This window comes from Dreissena polymorpha, chromosome 5 (assembly GCF_020536995.1).
Source record: "Dreissena polymorpha isolate Duluth1 chromosome 5, UMN_Dpol_1.0, whole genome shotgun sequence".
NCBI lineage: Eukaryota > Metazoa > Mollusca > Bivalvia > Myida > Dreissenidae > Dreissena > Dreissena polymorpha.
This window is the reverse complement of record NC_068359.1, coordinates 40,529,159-40,557,086: the sequence shown is the minus strand read 5'-3', so window position 1 is coordinate 40,557,086 and position 27,928 is coordinate 40,529,159. Positions and strand designations below refer to the sequence as shown.

The window sequence follows — 27,928 nt, the reverse complement described above, 5'->3', positions numbered from 1 at the left end:
CGGCAGAGATGAAAGGGAAACTGTTGAGAAACTGTTATCTAAGATTTTAAGAAAATGTACGGTCGTGTGGGTCCTTATGTGCAAATGTTGTCAATATTTTTGACTAAATTTGAATGGTAACATTAACCTACACAAGGATTGGAATCAGTCGATTGTAACCTTTGAACCTGAATCGATTATGGGACTGAATATAGTGGTACATAACCTATAAAAACAGGATAAGGAAATGCACCGCACAAAAAAAAAACATCACAAGATTCTGACGACTGATGTTTTATTTCTTTCCGCTTTCCAATAACAAAGTACATGTATACATAAACGAGCTAAGTTTGCACAAACTTGATTGTGAGTAAGACAACGATTACACTGTTTATAATGTTGTTATTTTAACTTTTATTGGTTTCAGTCACCGAGTGTGCTTAAATTTCTAAAACTCTGTAAAGGTAAAAGGTATGGTAGGTTCTTGTTGAGTCTGGGGCTCTTTTTGAGTCGTGGTGAAAGAGTTCGCGTGAAATCAAGTGATAGAACGTTCCCACTTTATCCAGTTCTGTTGCTACTAAAAAAGTTTTGATACAGTCGCCATTGTTATGCTGATAAAAAATGTGATAAAAACAGGTCATTATTGTTATTCATCAAAACTCAATATATTCTTCTTAAAAAATATTTCCTCTTTTTTGTATTATTCATAAAGTGTTCCTAAGTAGAACAAAATCGTTTATTTTTGAGTATGTTTCATGCTACAGCGTTTGTTGACACTTTTCACAAGAAATTAACCTCCCCAATTAATGTAAGTCTTAAGGCTATTTATAGTATGCACATCTTTAAATTGGAATAATCAGAATCCACAGCCTAACAAGATAATAATTATGTTAATAATGATTCATGTTAATAATGATACATAGGCCTATGAAATAATTGTGATGTAATTGTGATGAAAATTACCCACAACTCAGCAAGTATCCTCCAATCACCGTAAGTCGAGCGGTTAAGGAAACAAGTAAAATAATTTCTGAATTAATGTTACACACTGCAGCAATAAACGATTTACCTTCAGAGATTTATTTAATTCCCGTTAACTGTATGTAATGAATGTTGATTTATAGCGTGTTTAACCACGCAAAGCCGATAGTTCCATACACACCCCAAGAACATTAACTCTGCGCGTTGTTAATACATGCCAGAATTTTTCAGGTCCAAATCGGGACTTTCCTTCAAAATTGGCGGAACATTTGACCAAAAAGCGGGACACCTAAAACAATCAATCATTTCACCTTTTCTTTAGTCAGTAGTCAGTATTACTTACAAAAACTTTTAATTTCTGCCCAATATTGATGATAAATGTGTGTTCAGAATTTCGTGAACGCATATGTTCTCCATTTTCCAGAAGTAAACACACTCCATGAACTGAAATGTGGGGTGTCCCCGTTTGCCTCGATTTTACATACAATTGGTTCAGGGATATCCCCTTGAACCTATGTAAATCGTGTGACACGATGTGAGCGCATCAAGCACTATTCTTATTCAACCAATCCTAAATTAACTCTAAATTTAGATTGATGCAATATGTACAAACTATTTTCTGAAAATCCGTCGAAAACGAAAGGTAATTTGTGAGAAACATCAATGTGTATTGGTCAGCATTCAATTTGTTTGATGTAAAAATCGGTGTTTTAACAGGTTTTATAACTTTGGGTTGTTTAATACACAGGATAATATTATTGTTTTGCTTGATTGGACCATGAAATACAAACGCAGGCAGCGTTTATTTCTGTAAGATACATCTTTGAATAGCAATTAGCGACTTTTATCATAAAAACACCATGGTGTGAATGCTGATTAAATCAATAAGTTGCCAATAAATCGCTGATCAGGTGTCAAAAACAACACTGGTGCACTCAAGTAGTAGAAGTGGGTTGTAAATTGGGGGCAATAAAGGGATTAGCGATGGTAAGTTTTAGCCAGAAAGAGCTTGAATTTAGCGAATTTTATTGGGAACTTATAGACCTTACATCGTTTAACGAATGTCGGGACAAATCGTCTCATATCGGGACGCCGGGACAAAGGGCCCAAAAGCGGGACTGTCCCTCCGAGATCAGGATGTCTGGCATGTATGGCGTTGTTTACCTTAAGTCGAGACGTCACGTCCGAGAAAGGGAGAGCACTCTAGTGTAATGGATTAGGCCAACTATACTTAAAACATCGCTTCTCTGAACATATTTAACTCAAACTGAAACAGTTATATATTTTTTCAATATTTTATAAATACAATTAAACAAGTTCCTGTCACTTTTCCTAACAACAACTGTCACTCTTCCTTAGCACAGCATGGGCACATAAATGTTGCACCTCTTCTGATGACTTTTATTTCTGTACAAACTGACAGGTGTACCCAGTGGTTGCAGGCTCTATTGTCACACTGTGCCCATTTTACAAAAATATTGAAGCACTGTGCCTAACAGCTTCAGGGGAAAATTGTTTGCACTGGCAACACAAGTCCTCTTCATTTTCAGTATCACTACTGTCAGAAAAGGTGTTCACTTTAGAGAGGCCAGGTTGGGGAGATGAGCTGTGGGCCTCATTACTGGTAGCTTTCTTAGTTTTGTTTGGTTTATTCTTGTTTTGATTCTCTGTATGTTCCGTCATTTGTTTCAAGACCTCTCCTGATATTTCTTTACCTGCCACTATTTTACTCATTGTATTTCTAGCCTTTGACAAATTTCCATTTTTTGTTCTTTCTTTCTGTGCAAACATGTCTACACCATCAACTTGTATCCCACCTTCAACAGTTTTCTGGCTGTCTGAAGTTTCTGTCTCTGAGTGCTGAAAAACTTCAGCTGGGATAAGACATTGGCTGGGGACAGCGTCTGCATTAAACGGGTATACCGTAATTACTCTATGTTTTTGGACACTTAATTTTTTTTCATGTCCGAAAACTTAGATACGAAAAATAATCACAAAATACAGTTGTCCGAAAACTTAGAGTCGAAAATGTAAGTGTCAGAAAATAGCGCCTATTGTATCAACGACTACCGGTAATAGCACGCACTTGTAAAATACCATGTCATATAGAATAAATTACAATTTACAGTTATATATGTTTGCACTGCATTTTAAATAATTTTAAATGCTTAATTTATTTGACAGAAAGTTACTACAAGGTTGTACTTTGACCAACGAGTTCAAAGATGAGCATGTTATGTACCGATCTCGCTGGTATGAACCTGTGATTAACGCAATACAAAATCAAACTATGAGTTCTTTGTTTGTTCATTTCCGATAGTTGTTGTCTAACACCTTCCATTGTCAATATAAACGTACTCCCAGAGCATTTGATAATTTTTGCTATGGCGACTTTCAGCAACCCTTTGGGTTATAAAGCTGAGAGTTGAATTATTGCAACTAACACCTTCCATATTAGTTCATAGAACTTGCAATAGGGTGCATCACACTTTGAAGCGTTTAGTATTTGTCACAGTTATTTTACTGAGAAGGGGTAGTACCATTGCGGTAGATAATTGAACTGTTAATTGGCACTACACCTGGTAATTGTCATAACGCTTATGCTATCGGGCGAAACCATTGTTTAATACCGGTTTTCAAGGTTATTTACCCAATAACGCAAATGTAATGGTCTGTTGCCTTCAGGCATGCACCTGCCATGTTTTATGATGTTAATCTGGTTGTAAAACCTCATGTTCAAAGTGTCATTAGATATCGAAAACAGGACCGAAATTTGGTAAAATAGCGCTGTAAAATATACTGTCCGAAAACTTAGAGACATTAATTATGGACGAAAACTCGTGTGTCGGAAAATTAAGAGTCACGAAAAATAATTATTTTTGCTAAAAAAAGGGGTGTCCGAAAACTTAGAGTGTCCGAAAACTTAAAGTAATAAGTAATTACGGTATACCTGCACGGATAAATGATGAAGTAAGGTTTTCTGCAGACAGTGACTTCATGTTGGACTTTGATGCGACCTCACACACATTGTAGCGTGTAATGACAGCTGATGTTTGGCGCATTAGTCGATGGCAGAGGCTGTCATACATCTTCTGGAAAGGCCCAAAGCAGCCAATATCTAAAGGTTGAAGGATATGGCTGCAATGAGGGGGAAGGACAAATATGATGATGTTGTGTTCCAGAGCCCATTCTGTTAAACCAACTGAAACATGTGATTTGTGGCCATCAAGTATCAGTATTTTCTTCTGATCACTAGATCCTGGGGTGAACTTAAGGAAAAGCTCCTCTAAGTAGGTGCGGAAAACGCAACCATTGGACCATCCAGTCTAACTTACTGTTCCATTAGAGCCTGGAGCTGCACCATTCAACAAGTCAGGTTTCATTCGTTGGCCTGGGAAGATGTAAAATGGGGGTACAGCTTGACCTGCTGCATTCCCGCACCCAATTATTGTGATTGTCTGCCCTTTTCCGATGTGACAGATGAATGACAGTAATCAGCACCAGCAACGATGAATGGAGGTTTGTGATAAACTGTTACCCCTTTTTCATCAATGTTATAGATCAGGTGGGGCTTATCAGTCATTTCATGTTTTGTTAATGTTTCTTTCAGGTTGTGGTAAAAAGTAGAGATAGTCTCCCTTGAGGCCATTTTAGCTCAAGCATGATCAAGAGCTCTTGGTTTCAGAACTAAACAAACCATAAATTCATTTTAAAGACAGGGGGTTATCCTTCGTTCTTTTACCCAACTGAACGGCGTAGTCAAATGCCATGTCAATACACTCTTTTCTGGTGTACCCATAGCCATATTCAATCATTTTTTTGAAATGTTAAACCAATTGTTTTTCTTCCTCAAAGGTAAACAAAGGCAAAGCTCCTGAAGACCTGATGTTTACATTGACCCTTCCAGCAGTTCTATCTCTTAGAGTTGTTTGTGGGACGTGTCATAAGGCAGCCACTTTTCCTACAGAGACACCATCTTTTTTTACTAGCTTGTAAGCCTTTGATAAAGCTGTTGGGGAGTACAATCTGTGTTTCTTTATCTTTTTAAGTCATTTTGGATAAGCCTTAAAATAAAAAAAAGTTAAAAAAATCACCATTTTGAAAAGGTCTGAAAACCAATTTAATAAAAAAAAGCTTTGCCTTAAATTTACTACGATTTACTACTATTTCCAATATGAAGCGCTGTCAATGAAAGTGTTATGTTTAGATCGCCTGCTTCACTTTTAATTTTTTGTGGAAATTTAATAAAGAGGACCAATAAAATGTATGGAATATAGATAAAGTTGTATAATTTTAGTTAAGGATGTATTTTAATATGCAATTTTACTTGTTTTTTCCCCATTTTTTATTTATTTGTTTTTGTTTATACATGTAAGCGTAGTTCTGTCAGTTCATCTAAATACTCGGAGCGCTTGCATGTGACGTCATCAAAATAGGATCTGGATGTCTGGATCTGGATATATACGTTGTAGGGCCTTTCGGCGTAAGCACAACGGGAGAGAGGTTGGATAAAGTTAGATCCACTGTAGCACAGTTGATCTGAAACTATCAACTGTTTTTGCACAAACAACACTATCCTTGAGTTTGTTCCACTTTATAATTGTCTTTAGAAAGAAGGAGTTGTTGAATTGAGACGTCTTGCACTGTATTGGAACGAAACACTTAGAATTGTTCGTAGAGTATTTTTTAATGATATTGTCAGAATTGTAATTTTGGAATGATTTTGGAGTAACTTTACGCTTGGATGTGCGGACAGGGGTTAAATAGTCAGAGCTTGGCAGGGCTGGTACCAGCCCCTCAACCACCTTGTAAAAGAAGATCAGCCTGTTGGCTTTTCCTCTATCTTGGAGTGGCGGGATCTTCATACCTTCCAACATTCTAGTGACACAGCCTGTTGTTTTGGTGGAGTAGTCGCCAGTAATGAAACGTGCTGCCTGTTTTTGGATTTTCTCGAGTTTGTCAATGTCTTTTTGGAAGTAAGGGTCCCAGACGATGGAGCTGTATTCTAGAGTTGAACATATTAGAGGGAAATAGGCTGTTCTGCGGCAAGGTTCTGGACAGTGTTTCAAGTATCGTCTGAGGAAGCCAAGGGTGGAATTAGCTTTTTTGGTAATCTTGTTTATGTGTGAACTCTACTTGAGAACTTTGCGTTCTTAATGTAAACAACGTGATCGACTTTGGGTCATGCGCGACTTAAGGTGATTGGCGAATATATATAGCATTAAAACTTCTCGATAAATTGAGTAACACATGATTTAATTAAATTAAATATGGATAAACATATTTCACCGCATACACTATAATTTGATAAAGGTAAGCAATTACCATTTAAATTACGGTCAAATAGCAATATGTTATAAAGCTATATCATTGTATTGATCAATAACACTGTAGATTCTTGTGGTTTCCTATATTATATAAGTATTGACAGTCTTTCTTGTGTTCTTGGTGAAAACATATTTGATATCCAAATTTGTAAGCAAAATAGACTTAGAAGACTAAACTGGAAAAAAAACTCTGCCCAGTGTTTTGCAGAGGCACAGAAGAATGCTAGTCTACAAAATGAAATGTTAGATGCTTGCTAAGACATATTTGCTGGTACATCTCATTTTATGTTGTAAAAACCAGAAACTTTTTAACTGAGTAAACTTCAATGATCTATGATAAAAACATGATGATATCAAATTATAATTAATAAGTTATATTACTTAAATAAAACCTTTAGTGCCTATCATGAGCCAAAATTTACCTAGAAAATGCAGTTAATTCCAATTTAAACTACTGATTAGACTAATTAACCAGGTTTTCCGAAGGAAAAAACTGGTTATTAGATTGGCGAATGCGGGCGGGCTGGCTGGCTGGCGGGCTGGCTGGCGGGCTGGCGGAATAAGCTTGTCCGGGCCATAACTATGTCGTTCATTGTCAGATTTTAAAATCAGGGCTCGAATTTATTTTTTTTTTCTACTTGCAAAACATTGCGAGCAGCTTTAATACCGACTCGCAAAATCAAAAACATTCTCGCAAATTTTGCTGGACACATAATTTAATATCGTTTTTTTTATTCAACAGTTAACTTTGCTTTATCTATCGTATTGTTATTTCCATCTGTGGGCAAAAAGAAACTACATGTTATGTTTCGCTTCGACGCCATGTATGTTCAAGTTCAATGAACACGTGTGAATTAGTCGACTGTTTAACGTTCTTTGTACCAATACCATCCTCGTATCTGTACTATAAGTATACCAGTCTATATACAAGGTGCGCGTTTCCGCATACGGGTATTAGGACGTTCTATGACCTATGGTTTAGCGTTCAGGACGTCGAACGCATTTAGCAATAATACTGTTTTTTTTTCACTATTTCTCTACTCGCAAAAAATTACTAGTGGCTGAAAACTTAACTCGCAATCGGTATTTTTCACTCGCATTTTGCGAGTGTGCGAGTGTTAATTTCGAGCCCTGAAAATCATTTGGCACATTTGTTCACCATCATTGGACGGTGTGTCGCGCGAAATAATTACGTCGATATCTCCAAGGTCAAGGTCACACTTTGAGTTCAAAGGTCAAAAATGGCCATAAATGAGCTTGTCCGAGCCATAACTATGTTGTTCATCGTCAGATTTTAAAATCATTTGGCACATTTGTTCACCATCATTGGACGGTGTGTCGCGCGAAATAATTACGTCGATATCTCCAAGGTCAAGGTCACACTTTGAGTTCAAAGGTCAAAAATGGCCATAAATGAGCTTGTCCTGGCCATAACTATGTCATTCATTGTGAGATTTTAAAATCATTTGGCACATTTGTTCACCATCATGGGACGGTGTGTCCCACGAAAGAATCACGTCAATATCTCCAATGTCAAGGTCGCCACGACTAAAAATAGATTTAAAAAAAAAAATTACAAAGGGGGTTAATTTTTTTTGGTCATTTCAAAAGTTCAGTTTGAGTTTTCTCCCTTTATCAGATTTTTTTTTCACAATGAAAACCTGGTTTTGTGACATTTTGTCCCTTGTTGTTTATTACAATGACATACATGCAGCTATCATTTTTATGCCCCCCTTCAAAGAAGAGGGGGTATATTGCTTTGCACATGTCGGTCGGTCGGTCCGTCCACCAGGTGGTTTCCGGATGATAACTCAAGAACGCTTGGGGCTGGGATCATGAAACTTCATAGGTACACCGATCATGACTTGCAGATGACCCCTATTGATTTTGAGGTCACTAGGTCAAAGGTCAAGGTCACGGTGACCCGAAATAGAAAAATGGTTTCCGGATGATAACTCAAGAATGCATACGCCTAGGATCATGAAACTTCATGGGTAGATTGATAATGACTCGCAGATGACCCCTATAGATTTTGAGGTCACTAGGTCAAAGGTCAAGGTCACGGTGACCCGAAATAGTAAAATGGTTTCCGGATGATAACTCAAGAACATATACGCATAGGATCATGAAACTTCATGGGTATATTGATCATGACTCGCAGATGACTCCTATTGATTTTGAGGTCACCATGTCAAAGGTCAAGGTCACGGTGACCCGAAATAGTAAAATGGTTTTCGGATGATAACTCAAGAAGGCATACGCCTAGAATCATGAAATTTCATAGGTAGATTGATCATGACTCGCAGATGACCCCTATTGATTTTGAGGTCACAAGGTCAAGGTCACCGTGACCCGAAATAGTAAAATGGTTTTCGGATGATAACTCAAGAACGCATACGCCTAGGATAATGAAATTTCATAGGTAGATTGATCATAACTCGCAAATGACCCCTATTGATTTTTAGGTCACAAGGTCAAAGGTCAAGGTCACGGTGACACGAAATAGTAAAATGATTTTTGGATGATAACTCAAGAATGCTTTAGCCTAGGATCATGACACTTCATGGGTACATTGATCGTGACTGGCAGATGACCTCTATTGATTTTCAGGTCACTAGGTCAAAGGTCAAGGTCACAGTGACAAAAATCGTATTCACACAATGGCTGCCACTACAACGGACAGCCCATATGGGGGGCATGCATGTTTTATAAACAGCCCTTGTTGCTTGTTAAACCACCAGTTAAATGCATAAACACATCGGCTTTCTTAACTGAGTAATTGAAATAGTACCCCTTAATATACTTTCCGAAGTATGCAATCTTAAATAATACATGTAGCTCTGTCTGAACCTGAACATGTCATAGATAGATATTATGGGAATACAAACTGTTAAATATATTATTTCGGTTATTAAAATCTTTAAAATATGATAAACTTTAATGCAGACACTAATCAAATAGTATCACCATAACAATTTATTATGATGATCATTGTTATTAAATTAATTGAGGCCTTAATATAGGTCATCTGTGTTCTATTGACACATGTCTTGTGGTAAATAAACTTTGTAATGTCAGGGGACAAAAATAATTCAATAATGCACTAGTCCTGCAGGATGAGCGCCTTCCAATTTTTACTTGTCCTGCAAATAAAGATTGCAAGGGGCTGATATGAATGAAAAACTTTCTGAAAAGTAAATACTCTACAGGTTTGTAACCTCGCAGAAAGTATGGGTAAATTAGACTTCACGTAACACATCACATCATTCTTCCTCGAGGAAAGTGTGGCCTTTAATATTTGATTGCTGTATAAAAACGTCGTAGCTCAGTGATCCCTGACATGTTAACTTTTGGTTAAAAAAATTGCTATTGCTTAAAAAAAAAGGAAACTTGCTTTCTTTATTTAAATAAAGTCTTTAAACCTATTTCTACAGAGCTACAAGGATTGATCGGTTACATGTACTGTTTTTTGTATACTTTTCTGCCTGAGCATTGATCTGCTGATTCCCAAGAACAATTTAATTCTAGGAAAAAGAGTCTAACTGGGCAGAAAATACGTTTTTACGTCAGATTTTTCACTTGTCTTGTAGGACAGCAGCTTTTGAGAAATTCACTCGTCCTTTCAAGATTACACTTGTCAATAGGAGCAAACGAGTGGAATTTTTGTCACCTGAATGTTTTATTGAAATTATTGATATTACAAGTAATCAAGATGAAAAATTTGACAAAAAAGCCTGAATTTTTATATTGTTACTTGAGAGAAAGATTATGTAACACATTTGTTGAAGTCTAGAGCTTGTATGCTATTGCTAATTTTCATTCAGATTGATGCATAAATCAATTCACAATTGTGTATTAATTGTTTGCATGATAGTAAATCTGTGAACACCTTTGTTAGAAATACTTAGTTTTTTATTCAGTTAGAAGAGCATTCCAGAAACAGGAGAGCATACACACTTAAAAAAATCTCCTGTTAAAAATTACTAACACTAAAAAGCATAGAGCTACGTATTGGATTAATTTATGACTTCTTTCTTGTTAAAGGTAATGTTACATGTATATTGCTGATATCTTTTAGGATATTCAAACAAGTGATGTGAAGCACGAATGAAACTCAATGAATGAAATGGAGTCATTACGTTTCGAGCCTGCAGACCACATAGAAGAGGACATGGGAAGTGCAAAGTTGAACAATATCACAGGCCTGGGAGACAACCTTGGCAATGTGTCCACCACTACTTCCGGGGGCTTTGCCCCTGCTGTGATCGAGATTGAGTACTGTCAGTGGATTTTGTATCAGGAAATTCAAAATTCAAGGTACCTTTCTTAACCCGATTTTGTTAGAAAAAAATGAGTCATTAGATTGGGTTGCATTTATTGGGTGGGAAGAGATTTAAGCAGCGCGAGGATGGCTTCAAAATCATATATGTATAGTGGTTTTTTATGTCCCCCACTATAGTAGTGGGGGACATATTGTTTTTGCCCTGTCTGTTGGTCTGTCTGTTGGTCTGTCTGTTTGCGCCAACTTTAACATTTTGCAATAACTTTTGCTATATTGAAGATAGCAACTTCATATTTGGCATGCATGTGCATCTCATGAAGCTGCACATTTTGAGTGGTGAAAGGTCAAGGTCATCCTTCAAGGTCAGAGGTCAAATATATATGGCCAAAATCGCTCATTTTATGAATACTTTTGCAATATTGAAGATAGCAACTTGATATTTGGCATGCATGTGTATCTCATGGAGCTGCACATTTTGAGTGGTGAAAGGTCAAGGTCATCCTTCAAGGTCAGAGGTCAAATATATGTGGCCCAAATCGCTTATTTTATAAATACTTTTGCAATATTGAAGATAGCAACTTGATATTTGGCATGCATGTGCATATCGTGGAGCTGCACATTTTGAGTGGTGAAAGGTCAAGGTCATCCTTCAAGGTCAGAGGTCAAATATATGTGGCCCAAATTGCTTATTTGATGAATACTTTTGCAATATTGAATATAGCAACTTGATATTTGGCATGCATGTGTATCTCATGGAGCTGCACATTTTGAGTGTTGAAAGGTCAAGGTCATCCTTCACAAGGTCAAGGTCATCCTTCAAAGTCAAACGTCATATAGGGGGACATTGTGTTTCACAAACGCATCTTGTTCCCCAATAACTTGAACACTTCTTGATTTTTTTTTAATGCAAATGTATATATGGATGGATACGTCATATCACTACCTCACTTGTATTTGAATCTGTGTTGGGTGGCTCTGGACCTTAATTTCTTCTACTGGCCAGTCTGCAAATGTCTCTCTTTAGCTACCCTGATTCACCAACATACATGTAAGAAATCTCATGTGTGCTCTTAAGCAATAAGTTAAGATAATACATATAAGAACCTATTGTTAATACATATAAGTATTTTTAATTGGTAAATAATCTGACTCACCCTTTATAAAAAGAAAAGATTTCTCAACAGAAAAATAAATCAAAAGCAATCAATATTAGCAGGAATATTTTCACCAGTCGTCCACATTTGTTTAACTTTTTCTTCAAACAAAATCTTCTGACCTGTTGGGCAGAATTTGAAGAAACTTTACAAAAGCTTTTCTTGGGATGTCCTGTTTGAAAATTGTTCAAAATGTTCCAAATATGGTAGAACTTTTCTCTTCCTTAATACTTATTCATTTCAACATGATTAAAAATATATAAAATAAGAAATAACTTTGGCTAATATTTTGAGCCATATAAGACTGTGTTTCATGCAAGAACGCCATATGCTACTTGTCAGGTCAAGGTTGATGTTGACGGCTAAGATAGAAATACAACCCTTATTAAGTTAAAACTTCTTGTGACATCTTTGTTTAAGTAGTATGACTATGTGAGGGTATTATTCACGCTCCATTGGTCGGTGTCATCTCATATACTAATTAAGAGTGCCCCGGGTACTCTAAAATATACTACAACGTACCCCGGTACACCTCAGTGATAGCTATTGTTGGATTTATAATTTATTTTTTGTTTTCAGGGTACGGATCTGGGACCTGATGATACTGGTACCGAATGCACTGTTTGTCATGTTTCTGCTCTGGACATTGCGCCCAGCCATTGCTAGACTCCGTCAGACAAGCAGTCCTATTTTTGCAGCATTTTACCTGCTGGTAAGCCCTCACACAGAATAGATACAGACATATTGTCCTTTTCTTCTTAGTTCTGAAGAAAAAAAATGTCAGTGGATACTTTTTTTCACCTTTTGGGGAATGGGAAGAGGTCTCTTTGAATTTGAAAAAAATACGTCATTTTGGCTTAAATTGGAAATTAGTAGTGCTGTCTTTTTGCTAACAAATACTTTAAAATTGAGAATTAAAGTGATTTGAATACATTTACAAAGGTTCAACTTACAGAGCTTGATTGGAGATGAACTTAATTTTGAGATTTATTTATATATTTTGTAAAATTTTGTTTAGACCTTCAATTGGGAATGTTTAGATCCCATTTGGAAAAAAATGTACGATTTTCCATTTGAAATGGGTCCCCCCTGCAGGCCCCAAATTTGAATGAAAAAAACACACTGTACTCTTTTATGATAATGTTTTTACGGGTTACAATTTCATGTATATTTGCTCACATGTGCCTCAGGTGAGCTATTGTGGTCGGTCTCTGTATGGTGCTTGACCTCAAGCAGTGTGCATCGTAATCTTTTACCTTGTTTCCACTTTAGCGGCCAAGGTTGTGGCTCAATTATGATGAAACTTTGTTGTTTGAATATTTTTATATCTACACCAAGTTCAAATTTGGGTAGTGGCACAAAAGTAAACTTTCATAATACTATGTGCAGTGTGCATTACTCGTCTCAGAGGTCAGGGTCCCACTTTGTCCTTCACCATCCTATTTAAAAGTGACTTACCACTACTGACCACATTTAGGAGACTGTGTCTCACCTGCAACACCGTCTCCCTGCCTCAAACGTTAAGGTCGCCTTTAGAAGTCAAAGGTCAAAGCTAAAAAGAAAGCTTGTTTGGACTTAAATCTTGTCATTCATCATTCAATTTTAAAATAATTTGCCATAGAAGACAACATAAATGACCAGGATAAGGAGTATTTGTGTCACGTGTTTCACCTATCTCACAACCTCAAAGGTTGGAGGCCACCATTTAAATTTTTCCATAAAACACTTGTTATTGACAGTTGTGAATGTTTGCATTCAAAATTGAATGTGAATTCATCCATGTCCTTTGCTCACATGTCTTGTTTTATTATGCCTTATTAAGTCTAACTTGGAATTTTATAATGTCAGACCCTGAGTTTTTAATGACTTACAGTATTAAATCTCCTTATGATTACATGTACATGTTATTAAAAATACTTTTACTGCAAAATCTAATTAGTACTTTTAGTACAAAACTTTGATATCACAGAATATTATTGTGATGAAAAGGTACCATTATTCCCTATGTATGATTTTATAGAGTTACTTTTGTTAGTTAATAAAGGTTGTTTTTAGACCCGTGCATACTAAATAAATATGGTACCTTATAATTAACCTTTGCATGATATATAATCTGTAAGCTAAATTAATTTCCCTATCTGAACTTAAAAAGAGCATAACAAATCCCAACTGATGTATAATTCCATTTTTCATACCATTACGAAAAAGATAACATATTAAAGCATGGTTCACAAGCGGAGATTCAGGGTTTGAATATTCCTATGCTACTTGCCACATCATATACCCTTCCTGCTTAGTTAGGTAACTCTTTCCCACTTCCAAGCAAAATGAAAATGGTTATATTCAAGTTACTTGCAGGCTGATCAGGTTTTATGCTGTTTGCTGCTCATTAGTACCATATGGTAGGAAATAAAGCCTTTAAAACTAGTGTTTTTCCCTGGAGGGCAAAGGGGCATTGCTCACGCGCAGTTTAGGTAAAAAAGGGCAAAAAAGTTCCGTAAATAACTGGTCCCATGTTCACAAAGCATATTTTGCAATCAACAATCGATTTAGCTTGTCATTGAAAATCGATTTCCATTGTAGTTTATAGGCAAAAATGAAATCAATGTCAGTTAAAATCAATTTTCGATTGCAAAATCGTTTTGTGAACACGGGGCCTGGTTTTTAGAGAAACATTTAATTGCATCAGAGGGAACAACATAAAAATATAAACAGCTCATTTAATGGTTATTGGTGTATTTAACTTACTTTAATTAATATCACTTTATTTACTTTGCTATGTCTTCCATTTAAGTTCCATGATGTTTTAGTAAACTTTTCAGCATGACAAACATAATAAAGCAATATATGTATATGAATCTGATTAAACACAGATCCACTAACATATAAATGGAACCATGTTTAGTTTTAAACTAGATGTTAAGAAAGGTTTTTAATTTAAGTTTTTATTATAGGGGACTGCAAACGCAACAAAAACATGAGCAGTAACAGGATTAATATGAAACAAAATTATTATCTTTTCTACAGGTGTTGATGGCAGGCCTGATAAGCATTCTGCGCTGTGTGGTTGCTATGACAGTAAATGCCACAGTTCTTGCTGGGGATATTACAGACAAAGTATGAAACACTTTAAAGGGACTGGTTCACCAATTAGGGCATTTTTATGTGTGTCAGAAAATGCCTTAAAATGCTATATTTCAACATTAGAGCTTCATTGTAATAACAAGAATATACTTAAGAATTAAAAAAAAGTTTGTCCCTATTAGGGCCTGAATCAATGTCCTTTAGATTAAAAGACTATAGCCTTCATCTCTATCATCCGGACTGTAATATGTTTATACGCATTTGATACTTCAAATAACTGAATGCCAGAAGTAAATGTAAACAACAGAAACATTCAACATTATTCAAATGTTTCGTATTTGTTACCCTTTATAATTTTACCAATATCTAATGATGATTATTCATTAATGAAACTGTATTTTCAGTACGAGTCTACGTAATTAGTTTTTTTTCTCCCAGATGTTTTATTACTTTTTGAATCTTTGGCAAAAATGTCAAAATCTGTCTTTTTGTCAATCTTTGAACTTGTCCCTTTGCTATTATTTCATAGATTCTTTTTTGTCACATTACATCTATTAATTATAGATCTAATAAAAATACTGAATGGGCAGGGTGTGTGTTGTCAATCACTTTGAATAGACTAGAAATTTGACTAACCTTGATGAAACTCTGGACATTATAAGCTTGCACGGAGACCTAGCTTGGAATTTGTATTTTGGGCTAGTCGGGTCAAATTCAAGGTCACTTTTGCTAATAATAGTGAAACAGTGCTCAATAATTTAAGTTTGGATAGAGTTTCACTAAAATTGTATGTTTAAGTAGCTTACATACAGACCTAGCTTGGGATGGTACAATTAGGGGGAAATAATTTAAATGTTGAAAACATGTTTTTTATCTAAAATAATTTTGCTAAATCCCATTAAAACCCTGTAAATTCATGAGGAAATCTTATACAGCACACCAACGACTTGTGTAAAATCTATTCAAATGTTAAGAAACTATACAAAAGCTTTTTTTTGTTTCTTTATTTGAATGAAATTGCTGATTATCTTGTTTATTCCCAAATTGTCTTTATCTCTATTAACAAATAGGGTATTTCGACTTTTCTCTTGCTCCATGTTGCTCTGTTGATGTGCCATACTCCTTATATTGTGCAGGTAATTTGGCTGGTTCTGCGTTTCTTCCTTCTGGCCACAGAGATGTCAGTGGTTGTGTTTGGACTCGCCTTCGGTAAGTAAACCTATCATTTTGATGTTAAAAAATTACCCTGGTTGTGGGAATACTAGGCTTCATGGAAGTGTGTAAAGTATTGTGCCAGGTTAGCCGATGTAGTTTGCAAAGGCTAATCAGGGACAACACTTTCTGCCTAGACTGGATTTTCATTAAGAAGAGACTTTCTTTAAACAAATAATTTCAAATAGCGGACTGCACAGGCTTATCTGGGAATACTAAACAATTGAATTGTGTCTGGTTTTCCCAAAATGAGGATCAATTGTTGTTGTTCTTCTAATATCTGTCTACATATTTAAATATATTTGCTTGAGACATGAGACAAAGAAAATTGTAACTTCTCTATCGTTAAAGCAAACAGTTTTATCACATTGACAATACCATACAGAATGTCTTAGTAATGTAATATGTGTATTGGATATTGCAGGACACTTGGATAGTAAGACAAGTATTCGTCGAGTGCTCATGGTGACATTTTCCTTCGCCTTTGTCTACTCCAGTGTCCAGGTAGTGTTGTCCTCTAATGGTCTGCTATCTCTGAACTATAACATTGTTACTTATGATTTCCATGAGTGGTCATTGTTTCTATGGGAAATAAAACCCAATGAAAAAGTTCTCTTCAGCCCTTTCCAGTTTCCACTATCCATTTAATGGTCTGTTGACTGGGAAATTGAATTTCGAAATCAGAGTACCTGGGGATCTTGACATTTTCGGATCAGTGTATTTTTTTTCCCTAACTGCAACTAGCCCTTCTGGCGATTATGCAAAGTTTTCAAAGGAATTTCATCTCATTAATCAATTTATTGCTAGTTGATGTAGTTTTGGGATAATTGTTGGGCAAATTAACCAGATTAATGGATTTGGCAGTGTTCATTTTTATTACAATTGCTGAACTGCTAATGAGATCCAAACCAACATATACAGCCAAAACAAAATGTAAATAAACAGCTGACACAAAATGTAAATAATGTTACCATCTAAATACAAAACATGTTTATGGTTTATTTTCCATCAGTTTACTTTCACTTTCAAATCACTTTCTCTCCATTTTCAGAAAATGGATTGTGCATGTTGCATTAAAACGATTTACATTCAGTTGTCAATATTTCATTGTCATAGAATATTAACAGTACATGATGCCCACACATCATGAAGGGTGATTTAGGCATGTTTAGTTGGAATACCCCAGTCCCAATTAGATGTCTATTCCATCAAATCTTTAAATATTAAAATATGCCAAAATTCATTTGATACTTTAGAAACATGGAAAACGTTGGTGTTAATGAAACTCTTTAGCATTTTATTATCAATATTTACCAGAATTTGCTGTTAAAAATTTAAGTCGTGATTATGTGGGATTATTGAGAAATGGAAAAAGACGAAGAAAGTCGTAAGAATGCCTTAGTAGATATATGATGTATTGTGGAATCAATGGAGTGGGGATTTTACATATCTATCCGTGAAAGAATTAAAACTAAAATAATATTGTTATAAATCACTTTGTAGCTGTTTTTCTTTAACAATAATAACCTTCAGCATTTTCATAATATTTATCAATATGGATGATACTGCTTCGAACTTTCCTGATTAATGATGTAACTTAACATGGGTTACAACATGCTGTTTGAAAGACATTTATATAAAGTTTCTGCCCCCTGTCACTTAAACTTATCCTGGATATTGGTTCCTACTAACAGACAATATACTGGACATTAATATAAGTTGGTAAAATTATTGTGGTTGTCAAAAAACATAGGGACCAATGTCCGCCTGTGTAAAAATTTCTGTTCGAACCATGGTCAGCAGGATCCAATGTCTGGATACTCGATAAAACACATGAACTCACAATCATGTCTCCATGTTGGTACTGCATGTTGCAGGGCATCTTGGAGCTGATCTACCCGGACCCGAAGTTCCACATTCAGGCTAAGAACTACGACATCTTTGCCCATGGAGGCATGATCTTCTGGATGTCAAGCTCCATTTTCTTCTGCATAGTAAGTTTGTTATCCCCCGCCATAGGCGGAGGGATATTGTTTTGGCGTTGTCCGTCCTTCCGTCCGTCAGTCATTCCGTCCGTCCCCAGCCATAATTTGGAAGTGCTTTGGCGGATTTCATTGAAACTTGGTATCAGTATATATATGGATAAGAGGATGATGCACACCAAATGGCATTGTACACCATCTGTTAATAACAGAGTTATGGCCCTTTGTATCTTGAAAAAATGCTTTTTTGAGTGTCTTATATAACACATTTGTGTCCAGAAGCATATTGGCGGGGGATATAAATTCAACGAATTTGCTTGTGTTCTTTTCTTTAACCCTTAACCGCACAGATACGTATTTTGACGCGTTTGTAGTCCCTTAGAAAGTTTAATTAAATTAAAGACCTTTCTTTTAATTATTATTTTGAATTATTTAATTCAAATTTTAAAGGCTTCATTTCCAACCTTTAGATAATGATTAGCAGCAAATAACATAAAACCTGAACAGGCTGCTAGGTACTATTGGTATTTTCTGGTATTTTTGCTTTTATCAGTACACACAATAAAATATTATGAGGCATTGTATTGATTCTCAATTCATTGAACATGAAGTCATTCAATATGATGGAAACAACAAGTGAAATTTTCCATTATAAAATTCTAAAATGACATGTTTGCATTTTTATTGAACTGCATTTGGTTTTGGTTTTCAATTAAGATAGTTGCTAAAACATTAATGGAAGTTAGTTCTTCACCCTGTTTAGCATGTAATAATTATAAATACATTTGTATTTTCAGGTGTATGGTGTTGTAGTTATATTGCCATGTACAAGACTCAAAGATCGTCTACAACTTCCATGTAAGTATCAGTATTGGTGCCAGATTGCCTGATGCATTATCTTATATTTTTAAATCTGAGTGATGTGGGTCCATAAGTAATCTGTTCAAATTTTGTAGAAGCCTTGTTACAACCACAGAGTCATCTTTATGATTCAATCTTGAGGAAACTTGGTCAGCATGTTAAACTTGATAATATTCAAACCCAATTCTAAAATGCATGAAAAACTAGGTCACCAGGTTAATCAGAAAAAACGCGTTTCCCTGACTAATTCTACAATGTCATCATGTTTGAACTTAATAAAACCTGATCATGCTAATTTTTTTATGTCCCCCACTATAGTAGTGGGGGACATATTGTTTTTGCCCTGTCTGTTGGTCTGTCTGTTGGTCTGTTGGTCTGTCTGTTTGCGCCAACTTTAACATTTTGCAATAACTTTTGCTATATTGAAGATAGCAACTTCATATTTGGCATGCATGTGTATCTCATGAAGCTGCACATTTTGAGTGGTGAAAGGTCAAGGTCAAGGTCATCCTTCAAGGTCAGAGGTCAAATATATGTGGCCAAAATCGCTCATTTTATAAATACTTTTGCAATATTGATGATAGCAACTTGATATTTGGCATGCATGTGTATCTCATGGAGCTGCACATTTTGAGTGGTGAAAGGTCAAGGTCATCTTCAAGGTCAGAGGTCAAATAAATGTGGCCCTAATCGCTTATTTTATAAATACTTTTGCAATATTGAAGATAGCAACTTGATATTTGGCATGCATGTGCATGTCATGGAGCTGCACATTTTGAGTGGTGAAAGGTCAAGGTCAAGGTCATCCTTTAAGGTCAGAGATCAAATATATGTGGCCCAAATCGCTTATTTTATGAATACTTTTGCAATATTGAAGATAGCAACTTGATATTTGGCATGCATGTGTATCTCATGGAGCTGCACATTTTGAGTGGTGAAAGGTCAAGGTCATCCTTCACAATGTTAAGGTCATCCTACAAGGCCAAACATCATATAGGGGGACATTGTGTTTCACAAACACATCTTGTTTAATACAGGCTGAGTATGGGACTTAAAAAAGGAGGATTGGTTTTCCAAAAATTCTGTTCAATCTATAGTTTTTCTAGAATGCTTTGTGCTTTTATGAGTACATACATACAGCTCAAAGCTCTTACTGGGAAAACCAATGTCCATGTAAAAAAATTGAGTCTCAAGTGTGTCTATAAAATCAAATTTAATCAACCTAATTCATCGCAACAAACACAATTCCTGTTATCATCAACATCAATTTGTGTGTTTTTGTGGTTAAATGCTCAAACAAAAAGTTGATAAAAAAACTGTTATCAAACCAAAAGCCGAAGTTTTGAATTGATGATTCAATCTATCTTACCAAGGTTCCTGAGATAGTTGATGTAGCACAATTGGTTGATTAGATGCAAGATCTATCTTGATGAAGATTTCGGTGAAAGTCAATTTATAAATTAGAATATTTTCAAATACAGAATACTCAATGTTTTCCATTGCAAAAACTTACACATGTTCGTTAAACGTAAGCGTTTGAAATACGGATTAATATAATTATTCTGCGAGCTGACCATATAAAGTAAGTTGTTTTAATGTGCACATTAGGGATATATTATGATCTGTTTGTGTTTATTTATGCCAAAAAATAGCTTATGCTGCTAAATTTACCTATTAAAGTGCCGCCTGAATTTCAGGCGGCACAGTTTACATGAAAAATGCTGTAAGCCTTTGCAACTGGCAGCAACGTGGAGGGTCGATAGCTGAGGCTTCTAAGACTATTATTACAACTAGTTCAATCTAATAACCAGAAGAAACTTATTTAAATGTACAAAACAAATTGATGTTGATAAGCGCCTTATTTTCATATTAAATCTGAATGCTTGACGTTTTTGTTGTTTAAATTTAAGCATGTGTGTTGAGTAGTAATATAGATTTCATATCCATTTTCGAGTGTTCAGAAAATATTCCCACGTCCCCCCCTCAAAATGTCTACCGGGGTGTGTTTGCATTTGGCTTTTATAGACAAAACTCTTTTGGGCTTAAATATTTACTTTATCCCACAACTCTTTATGATATTTATACGATATTTATGGTAAAACTTATTTGATAAATGGTATTTTATAGTCTTTTAATGTTTTATCTCTAAATTATAGTATGATCTTTTTCAGCCAAAAGGTCGTTTTACATCTACATTTTAATTCTGTGCGTGTTGAACATGACCCAGGTTGTTGGGAGCACTCTTCTCTACAAAGATTACTTGAAAGGCTTGTGGTAGGTCTTTTTCAAATTAAAAATCAATGGAGTTTTTTTAACGCTTATTGCATAGCAGATATTGTTGGTTTCTGCAGATTGTGATTTTAATTGAAGAGTGATCAGACAAAAAGTGTACATATCTATTTTTATACAAACACAATTTAATAACAAAAATTGAATCTACTTAAAGCAATAATTTTGTTCTTTATGACTTTTCTGCTGTTGGTCAGCTTGTTCTGCTGTTGGTTAGCTTGTTCAGATAGTCACTTTAACTTGCTAATAATTTGAGAGTAATAATGTCATGACGTCCTGACAGTGATGTCCTGTCAGAGTTTTAATTTATCATTCATATTTCCTTGTAAAACCATAAGAAAGCTAAATTAAGTATTTTGTAAAAATGTTTACTATCGAATAATTGGTTTATGCTCTTTTATATGGGTACATTAATAACTGTATGACTAATAAACGTACATAAAATATAACTGTTTTAGACTGTGTTAGGAGAACTAAATTAAACACAATTTAGAGTTTCCTTTTACATTTGTCAGCCTTCTTAATATGCTTGTAGAGTATCAGTATTAACTCTTTCAGTGCTGGAACCGAATTTTAAAGGCCTTTACAAACAGTTTGGATCCAGATGAGACGCCACAGAATGTGGCGTCTCATCAGGATCCAAACTGTTTGCTATTCTGATCGTATTCTTTGAAAAAAATCGAAGAAAATGCTAATTTTAGAAATTCAGCAGACGACACTATAGCAGACGACAAATTTCCCAGCATGCAAAGGGTTAATAGCAGATATTGTTTGATTCATTTCAGCATTGTGGATGTGACTACCTATTTATACTTCGCTTTTTTTGATCCACTGGTATACTGCACTTTTCTGCGACAAGCGTTCAGGTATGCATACATGTAGATGTCTCATTATGTTCCACAGAAAAGAACGACTTGTTTTGCCATTTCTTAACAATTAGGATGTTAGGACAATATGAGAGAAAATCCAGGAGCACTCAATACAATAAATAGAGGATATTTGTTAGATTCGGTGGATTATTGATTAAAATTCACGTGTGATCATAGAAACAAGTGAATTAAAATCTATTTTCCACCGAATCTAACAAATTTTCTTTTTATTTTATGCTTTTTTTTACAGTTTATATACATTGTTTAAGAGTTTAACTAAAAAAAAATGCTGGGATAATGACGTCATTTAAACAGTGACAATTATTTATAATTTTCACCGTTAATTTTCACTGTTTAAAACTGTGAAATTATCAGTTTTAATTCACTGATATTTCTCTATAAACCACCGGAAAGCATAAAATAAAAACAAGCATTCTCTGTGTACTCTCTCCACACTACACTTTACGCCCTGTCAATGCTTGGTTTTTGTAGGTTTATATCAATTTTAATTCAAGTGTGATCCGACAAACGAATGGTGCGGCCACAAGTGGAAATATCTATTTTAGAAGGAATAGTAGTTGATTCAAAATTCTTTTTATTTTATAACATCGTGATGTCAACATTATGATGTCTTTTTATGCCCCGCTTCGAAGAAGAGGGGGTATATTGCTTTGCGTATGTCGGTCTGTCGGTCTGTCTGTCGGTCGGTCCGTCCACCAGGTGGTTGTCAGACGATAACTCAAGAACGCTTAGGCCTAGGATCATGAAACTTCATAGGTACATTGATCATGACTCACAGATGACCCCTATTGATTTTGAGGTCACTAGGTCAAAGGTCAAGGTCACTGTGACCTGAAATAGTAAAATGGTTTCCGGATGATAATTCAAGAACGCTTATGCCTAGGATCATGAAACTTCATAGGTAGATTGATCATGACTAGCAGATGACCCCTATTGATTTTCAGGTCTCTAGGTCAAAGGTCAAGGTCACGGTGACCCGAAATAGTAAAATGGTTTCCGGATAATAATTCAAGAACACTTATGCCTAGGATCATGAAACTTGATAGGTAGATTGATCATGACTAGCAGATGACCCCTATTGATTTTCAGGTAACTAGGTCAAAGGTCAAGGTCACGGTGACCCGAAATAGTAAAATGGTTTCCGGATGATAACTCAAGAACGCTTATGCCTTGGATCATGAAACTTGATAGGTACATTGATCATGACTGGCAGATGACCCCTATTGATTTTCCGGTCACAAGGTCAAAGGTCAAGGTCACAGTGACCCGAAATAGTAAAATGGTTTCCTGATGATAACTCAGGAAAGCTTATGGCTAGGATCATGAAACTTCATAGGTACATTGATCATGACTCGCAGATGACCCCTATTGACTTTCAGGTCACTAGGTCAAAGGTCAAGGTCACAGTGACAAAAAACATATTTACAAAATGGCTGTCACTACAACTTAGAGCCCATATGGGGGGCATGCATGTTTTACAAACAGCCCTTGTTACTGTTTTAAATAGTGATTTGCCAGTTTTTTAATCGCTGATATTTCCTTATAAACCAAAAGAAAGCTGAAATAATGCACCCTTCCGCAATACACTTGACGCCCTTTCAATGCAGCTCCTCTGGCAACGCAGTTCCTCAGTACAAGTACCAGATAGATGAGACCACAGATGATGATGTTGTGTCCCTGCCCCCGTCTGATGACAAGTACCCCCGAGACAATCTCAGCGACAGCGGCAGCTTCGACAGCACTCACTTTGATCGCCACTCTGGGGCATACAGCGTTAATGCTGATGTGTATACTACAGCAAACTCATATCAAAATGTGTAGTTTATATATTAATGCCATCATTAATTTTAACGTTTATGTACTTGAAAACTTTATGCATTTTATTAGCTACACATAAATTCTAGTTTTGCTTTGGCATATGTGTGTGCTTTGTGGTCAAAGTTTCTAATAAGTTTTTCCAAAGTTTTTGTTCATTTCCTTTTCAGAATTGAATATTAACCAAAACAAAGATTAATTTTGGTGTCACTTATGTAGAATACCTACACAGCCATGTGTCACCTGTTATGTTTAAACTTGATCTTTCTGTCCATTTCCTTTTTTTACAACTTTTTAACTGTAAAATTCTGGAAGCAAGTTGATTTTATGGTACCAGAAATCATGTTGATTTAACCCCTTTTTTTATCTCCCCCACCTTCATGTTTTCGCGATGTCAAGAGAATGCTTTGAAAAACCCTAATGCACATTGGTATAATATCATAATGATTACTCAGGATGAAACAAAAGCACTTAATAATTTTTTGGTTCAACTGTTAAAGGTCAAGTTCACGGGGAATTATGAAATGAATGTAGACCTTTTTTTCGCATTATGTATAGAATGCTTTGACCTATGATTATGATGGTTACTTGGAATTTACGGAAAATCCCAACAGAGCTTGAGGTCAACAGGTCAAAGGTCACAGGGGTTTTCACACTATATGGATAGATAGACTGATTAAACGAGGATCCTACAAATGATTATGCAGCTTAATCATTAAGGGAGGAAGATTCATCTCGATTTAAGGATCAACAGGGCAAATGTTCAAGGTCACAGAGGCATGTGGTATTCAAATATCTATGAAATTTAATTAATATAACAATTGCACATCTTGACATTTGGCTATGTGTGTGGCGGGAGGGGGGGGGGGGGGGGGCACACATGATTAACAATCATGTTTTGTTATTATCGTTACTTATTGTTGTGTTCTCTTTTGTTGTCTTAGTTTGTTTGAATGATGCAATAAATTGTTATTCTTTGCTACAAATTATATGCTTACATATATTTGTTATTAAAAACTTTAATATTAATTAGAGTTTTGTTTTTAATACGGACATTTTTGACTTAAATAGGACAGTTTATCAAAGTATGAATATCAAGACTAAAGGAATCGGTACATTGTTTGTGATGAGTGTAAACCTGCAAAAATGAAAGAAAATGTACCAATAAACTATTACAGCCTAAACATGATCATTTACGTTAGCAGGCAATTAGGAATATCTAAAATATTGTCACTGACATGTCTTTAAGTGCTTGGATATGTATTAATTGTCTTAAAACCAGAACACATAGGTCATCGCTATTAACTGTTGTTTGTGAAGGAACACTAAAGTGTTAGTAATAAACGTGATTTTTTTTGGTATAAAATCAGGGTACATTTGTACCTGTTCTAATGCAGTAATTTTGAATCCTGTGATATGTTTATGGTTTAGTATAGAAACCCATGTGTATCATTCCACATGGTCATCAACACAATTTAACACTAAGCAATTTGTTCAAAGAATTGATTACACCACTATTCAAATGTTTCGATTATTTGTCCCGAGTTTGGGGAGGGTTATGGCGGAGTAATCACCAAGGATTTAATGTATGAGATAATTGTACAAAAATACATTACAAGCAAAAATGTACTATGAGTTAATAAAGAACTTCACAATAAGTGGCCTCTATGACGGTTGAAATGTGTTCAATGACTTTTATAAGCTTTTTAGCCTAAACTGTAGCCTTGTGCCTCCAAAGGCATGTATTAAATTTATTTTCTAATTAAATATGTTAAATATAGTGTCACTGTCTGATTGGAGCAAGCCTTTTCTATGTAGAGGACACAGAACATGAATAGCGGAAAACCGAAAGGCACTAACACGGAGCACATTTGGATGTTGGGAGCTTTGTCAGGTGCTATTGAGGAAGCATTCAAAATATCCCACTTGCGGGTCATGAATCTAGTTTTCAGCATTGAATTTCTTTTTGATATTTGTATTAATTTATCTCGATTGATAGAATTAAATATTTGAACATGTCATATGTATCAGAGGTAAACAACAGTAAAATTAAATTTAATAATTTTAAATCTAATAAATGTTTAAAAAATACACGTAGTAATCTAATGTTTAACAAGTTATATACAGTCCTTAAAAGTGTTTATTTCAGTTGCGCCAAACACTTTTGTCTCACTATGTACAAACATGACACGTTTATTGGTGGCTATAACGTATTAGTATAGGCGATTGATTGCCTTTAAAAAATAGTTGCATGGCGTATTGCAACATACATAGGTTACTATGTTTTAACCATAGATAACGATTACTGTTAAGATTATATGTGCGTTTGTGTAAATCACTTTTTTTCGAAAAAAAGGAATGTTTGACAACCTTTTGCGGGTGGGGCAATGCAGTCATCTGACCGTTACTCATATGTAGACACAATTGCAAATTCATTTTTGTTATCGCATACTTGTGTAAATTAACTGTTTCCAGAATTTTTGAAAATTTAATGAACTATCATTAAGCATGCGTAGACATTATCATCAAACACAATTCTGGGTGACAGACGTTCTAAAAATAGGTATTTGAACTTCCATTATTAGTTGATAGCAAAGCTTATTTTCCACTTCATTACCCATTTTACACATTATTCTAGTCGGTTGAACTGCTATTTACTTTTTTAGTTACGATGGCCTTACTCTTCAACAAGAAAATGATTAATATCGTGTATAGTACATACAAAAACACTAACTCGCTTGCGAAACGAAACCTTCATTCGCGTCGCATATTGCAATTAATGAAAGATTTTGTGAATAATGGAACCGAAATATCTCCTTTCATCCGGACATATTCAGATACCAATCTCGACCAGCTCTCTTCTGTGCATTGCGTGTGACAAAATGAATCCGTTGCCAGTTAATTGGCATTGGAACACACACATCTTTCTTACAGCTGCCCTTATGCACTTTTTATGTTGGCAAAATCTACATACGTCGTTAAAATTTAATCGGATCTTACTTAAAAAATAATTTGTCTTCGAGATAAAAGAACGTTTCAGATATTGGTATCTATGATAATTAAAATGCGACCTTCATAATACTTTGTTTTTGTTTGTAATCAAAACAATATAAAAGAGGGTGTTTTTTGGCAAGGGTATTCAACGCAATTTAATACTTGCACCTTAATAATTTGTATATTTTTTATATGTTTCCGAGCTGAGCAGAATCACAACTGTATGTGCTTTTCTGCAATAATGCGTTATCAGATTGTGATATGTATGACACGATAAAAAAATATGTCGATATATTGACCATCGCAATGCGCACTGTGTGCAAGTGTATTTTACAACGAACCGAACGCGATGAGCTGGAAAACACGGTTTATCTAAGAGTGTTAATTTAAGTCATTCTGTTTGTAACGTGTGCGATTGTTTGTCTGCACATGAAGAAAGAGGACGAGCTTTAAAAGACAAATCGGATGTATATCAAAACCAATTTCATAGGTAAGGTACCTAAAGAAACAACAAGACCAATGAACAAAACAGTAGTAAACCTTTTCGCCTTGACTGCGTTGGACATGCTCAATTCAATGTTGGTACACTCGCAAGTGTATACCTAATTGAACGCATAACATGAGAATGATTATGCCTATTTTTCTATAAATCTGGATTTGGGAAATATATTTATGGGCGACTGTCAAGTGCCAGTGGGTCGCAGTTTTCCATCTTAATCACACGGTAAGTCCAAACGGTCTACCGGTATGTCGTAACACGGTCGCACATGAGAATGCCATTTTTCGTCCAGAGAAATATCCAGGTACCGTTTGATTTAATTTCTAATCATATAGAAACGGTCTGCTTTCACGAGAATTTACATTCAATTTCACGTTCCTTTTCAGGCTTCTCAATAAAACGCGAAACCATTCCTCAATCTTGTAATCGGCTCTCGGATGTTAAACGCACATTGATCTATTTCCGTGATATATGAATACACTAATTTGCCAGAAAAAGGCATAGAGAGGCTTCAGGACTTTATCTGACATTATAGTACGTCCTCGTCAAAGTGTGTTTATTTAGAAGGATTACACGTGA

The 27,928-nt window shown here is 35.4% G+C and overlaps 1 protein-coding gene across 3 annotated transcripts; it reads left to right on the top strand.

Annotated features, from left to right (window-relative positions):
- Positions 1-207: 207 nt before the first annotated feature.
- Positions 208-24,885, top strand: LOC127881030 (transmembrane protein adipocyte-associated 1 homolog). Of its 3 annotated transcripts, XM_052428615.1 has the most exons (12): positions 228-345; positions 4,307-4,479; positions 10,366-10,604; positions 12,303-12,435; positions 14,751-14,840; positions 15,944-16,016; positions 16,444-16,523; positions 17,897-18,013; positions 18,799-18,859; positions 21,034-21,136; positions 21,937-22,017; positions 23,649-24,885. In XM_052428615.1, exons 3-12 carry the CDS (start codon positions 10,405-10,407, stop codon positions 23,860-23,862), a joined length of 1,152 nt encoding a protein of 383 aa, XP_052284575.1. In that variant the 5' UTR covers positions 228-345; positions 4,307-4,479; positions 10,366-10,404; the 3' UTR covers positions 23,863-24,885. The 3 variants fall into 3 exon arrangements, with proteins under 3 accessions (XP_052284576.1, XP_052284575.1, XP_052284577.1); XM_052428616.1 differs by lacking the exon at positions 4,307-4,479 and having other exon boundaries at positions 208-345; XM_052428617.1 differs by lacking the exons at positions 228-345; positions 4,307-4,479 and adding an exon at positions 432-450.
- The last annotated feature ends 3,043 nt before the right edge of the window (positions 24,886-27,928 follow it).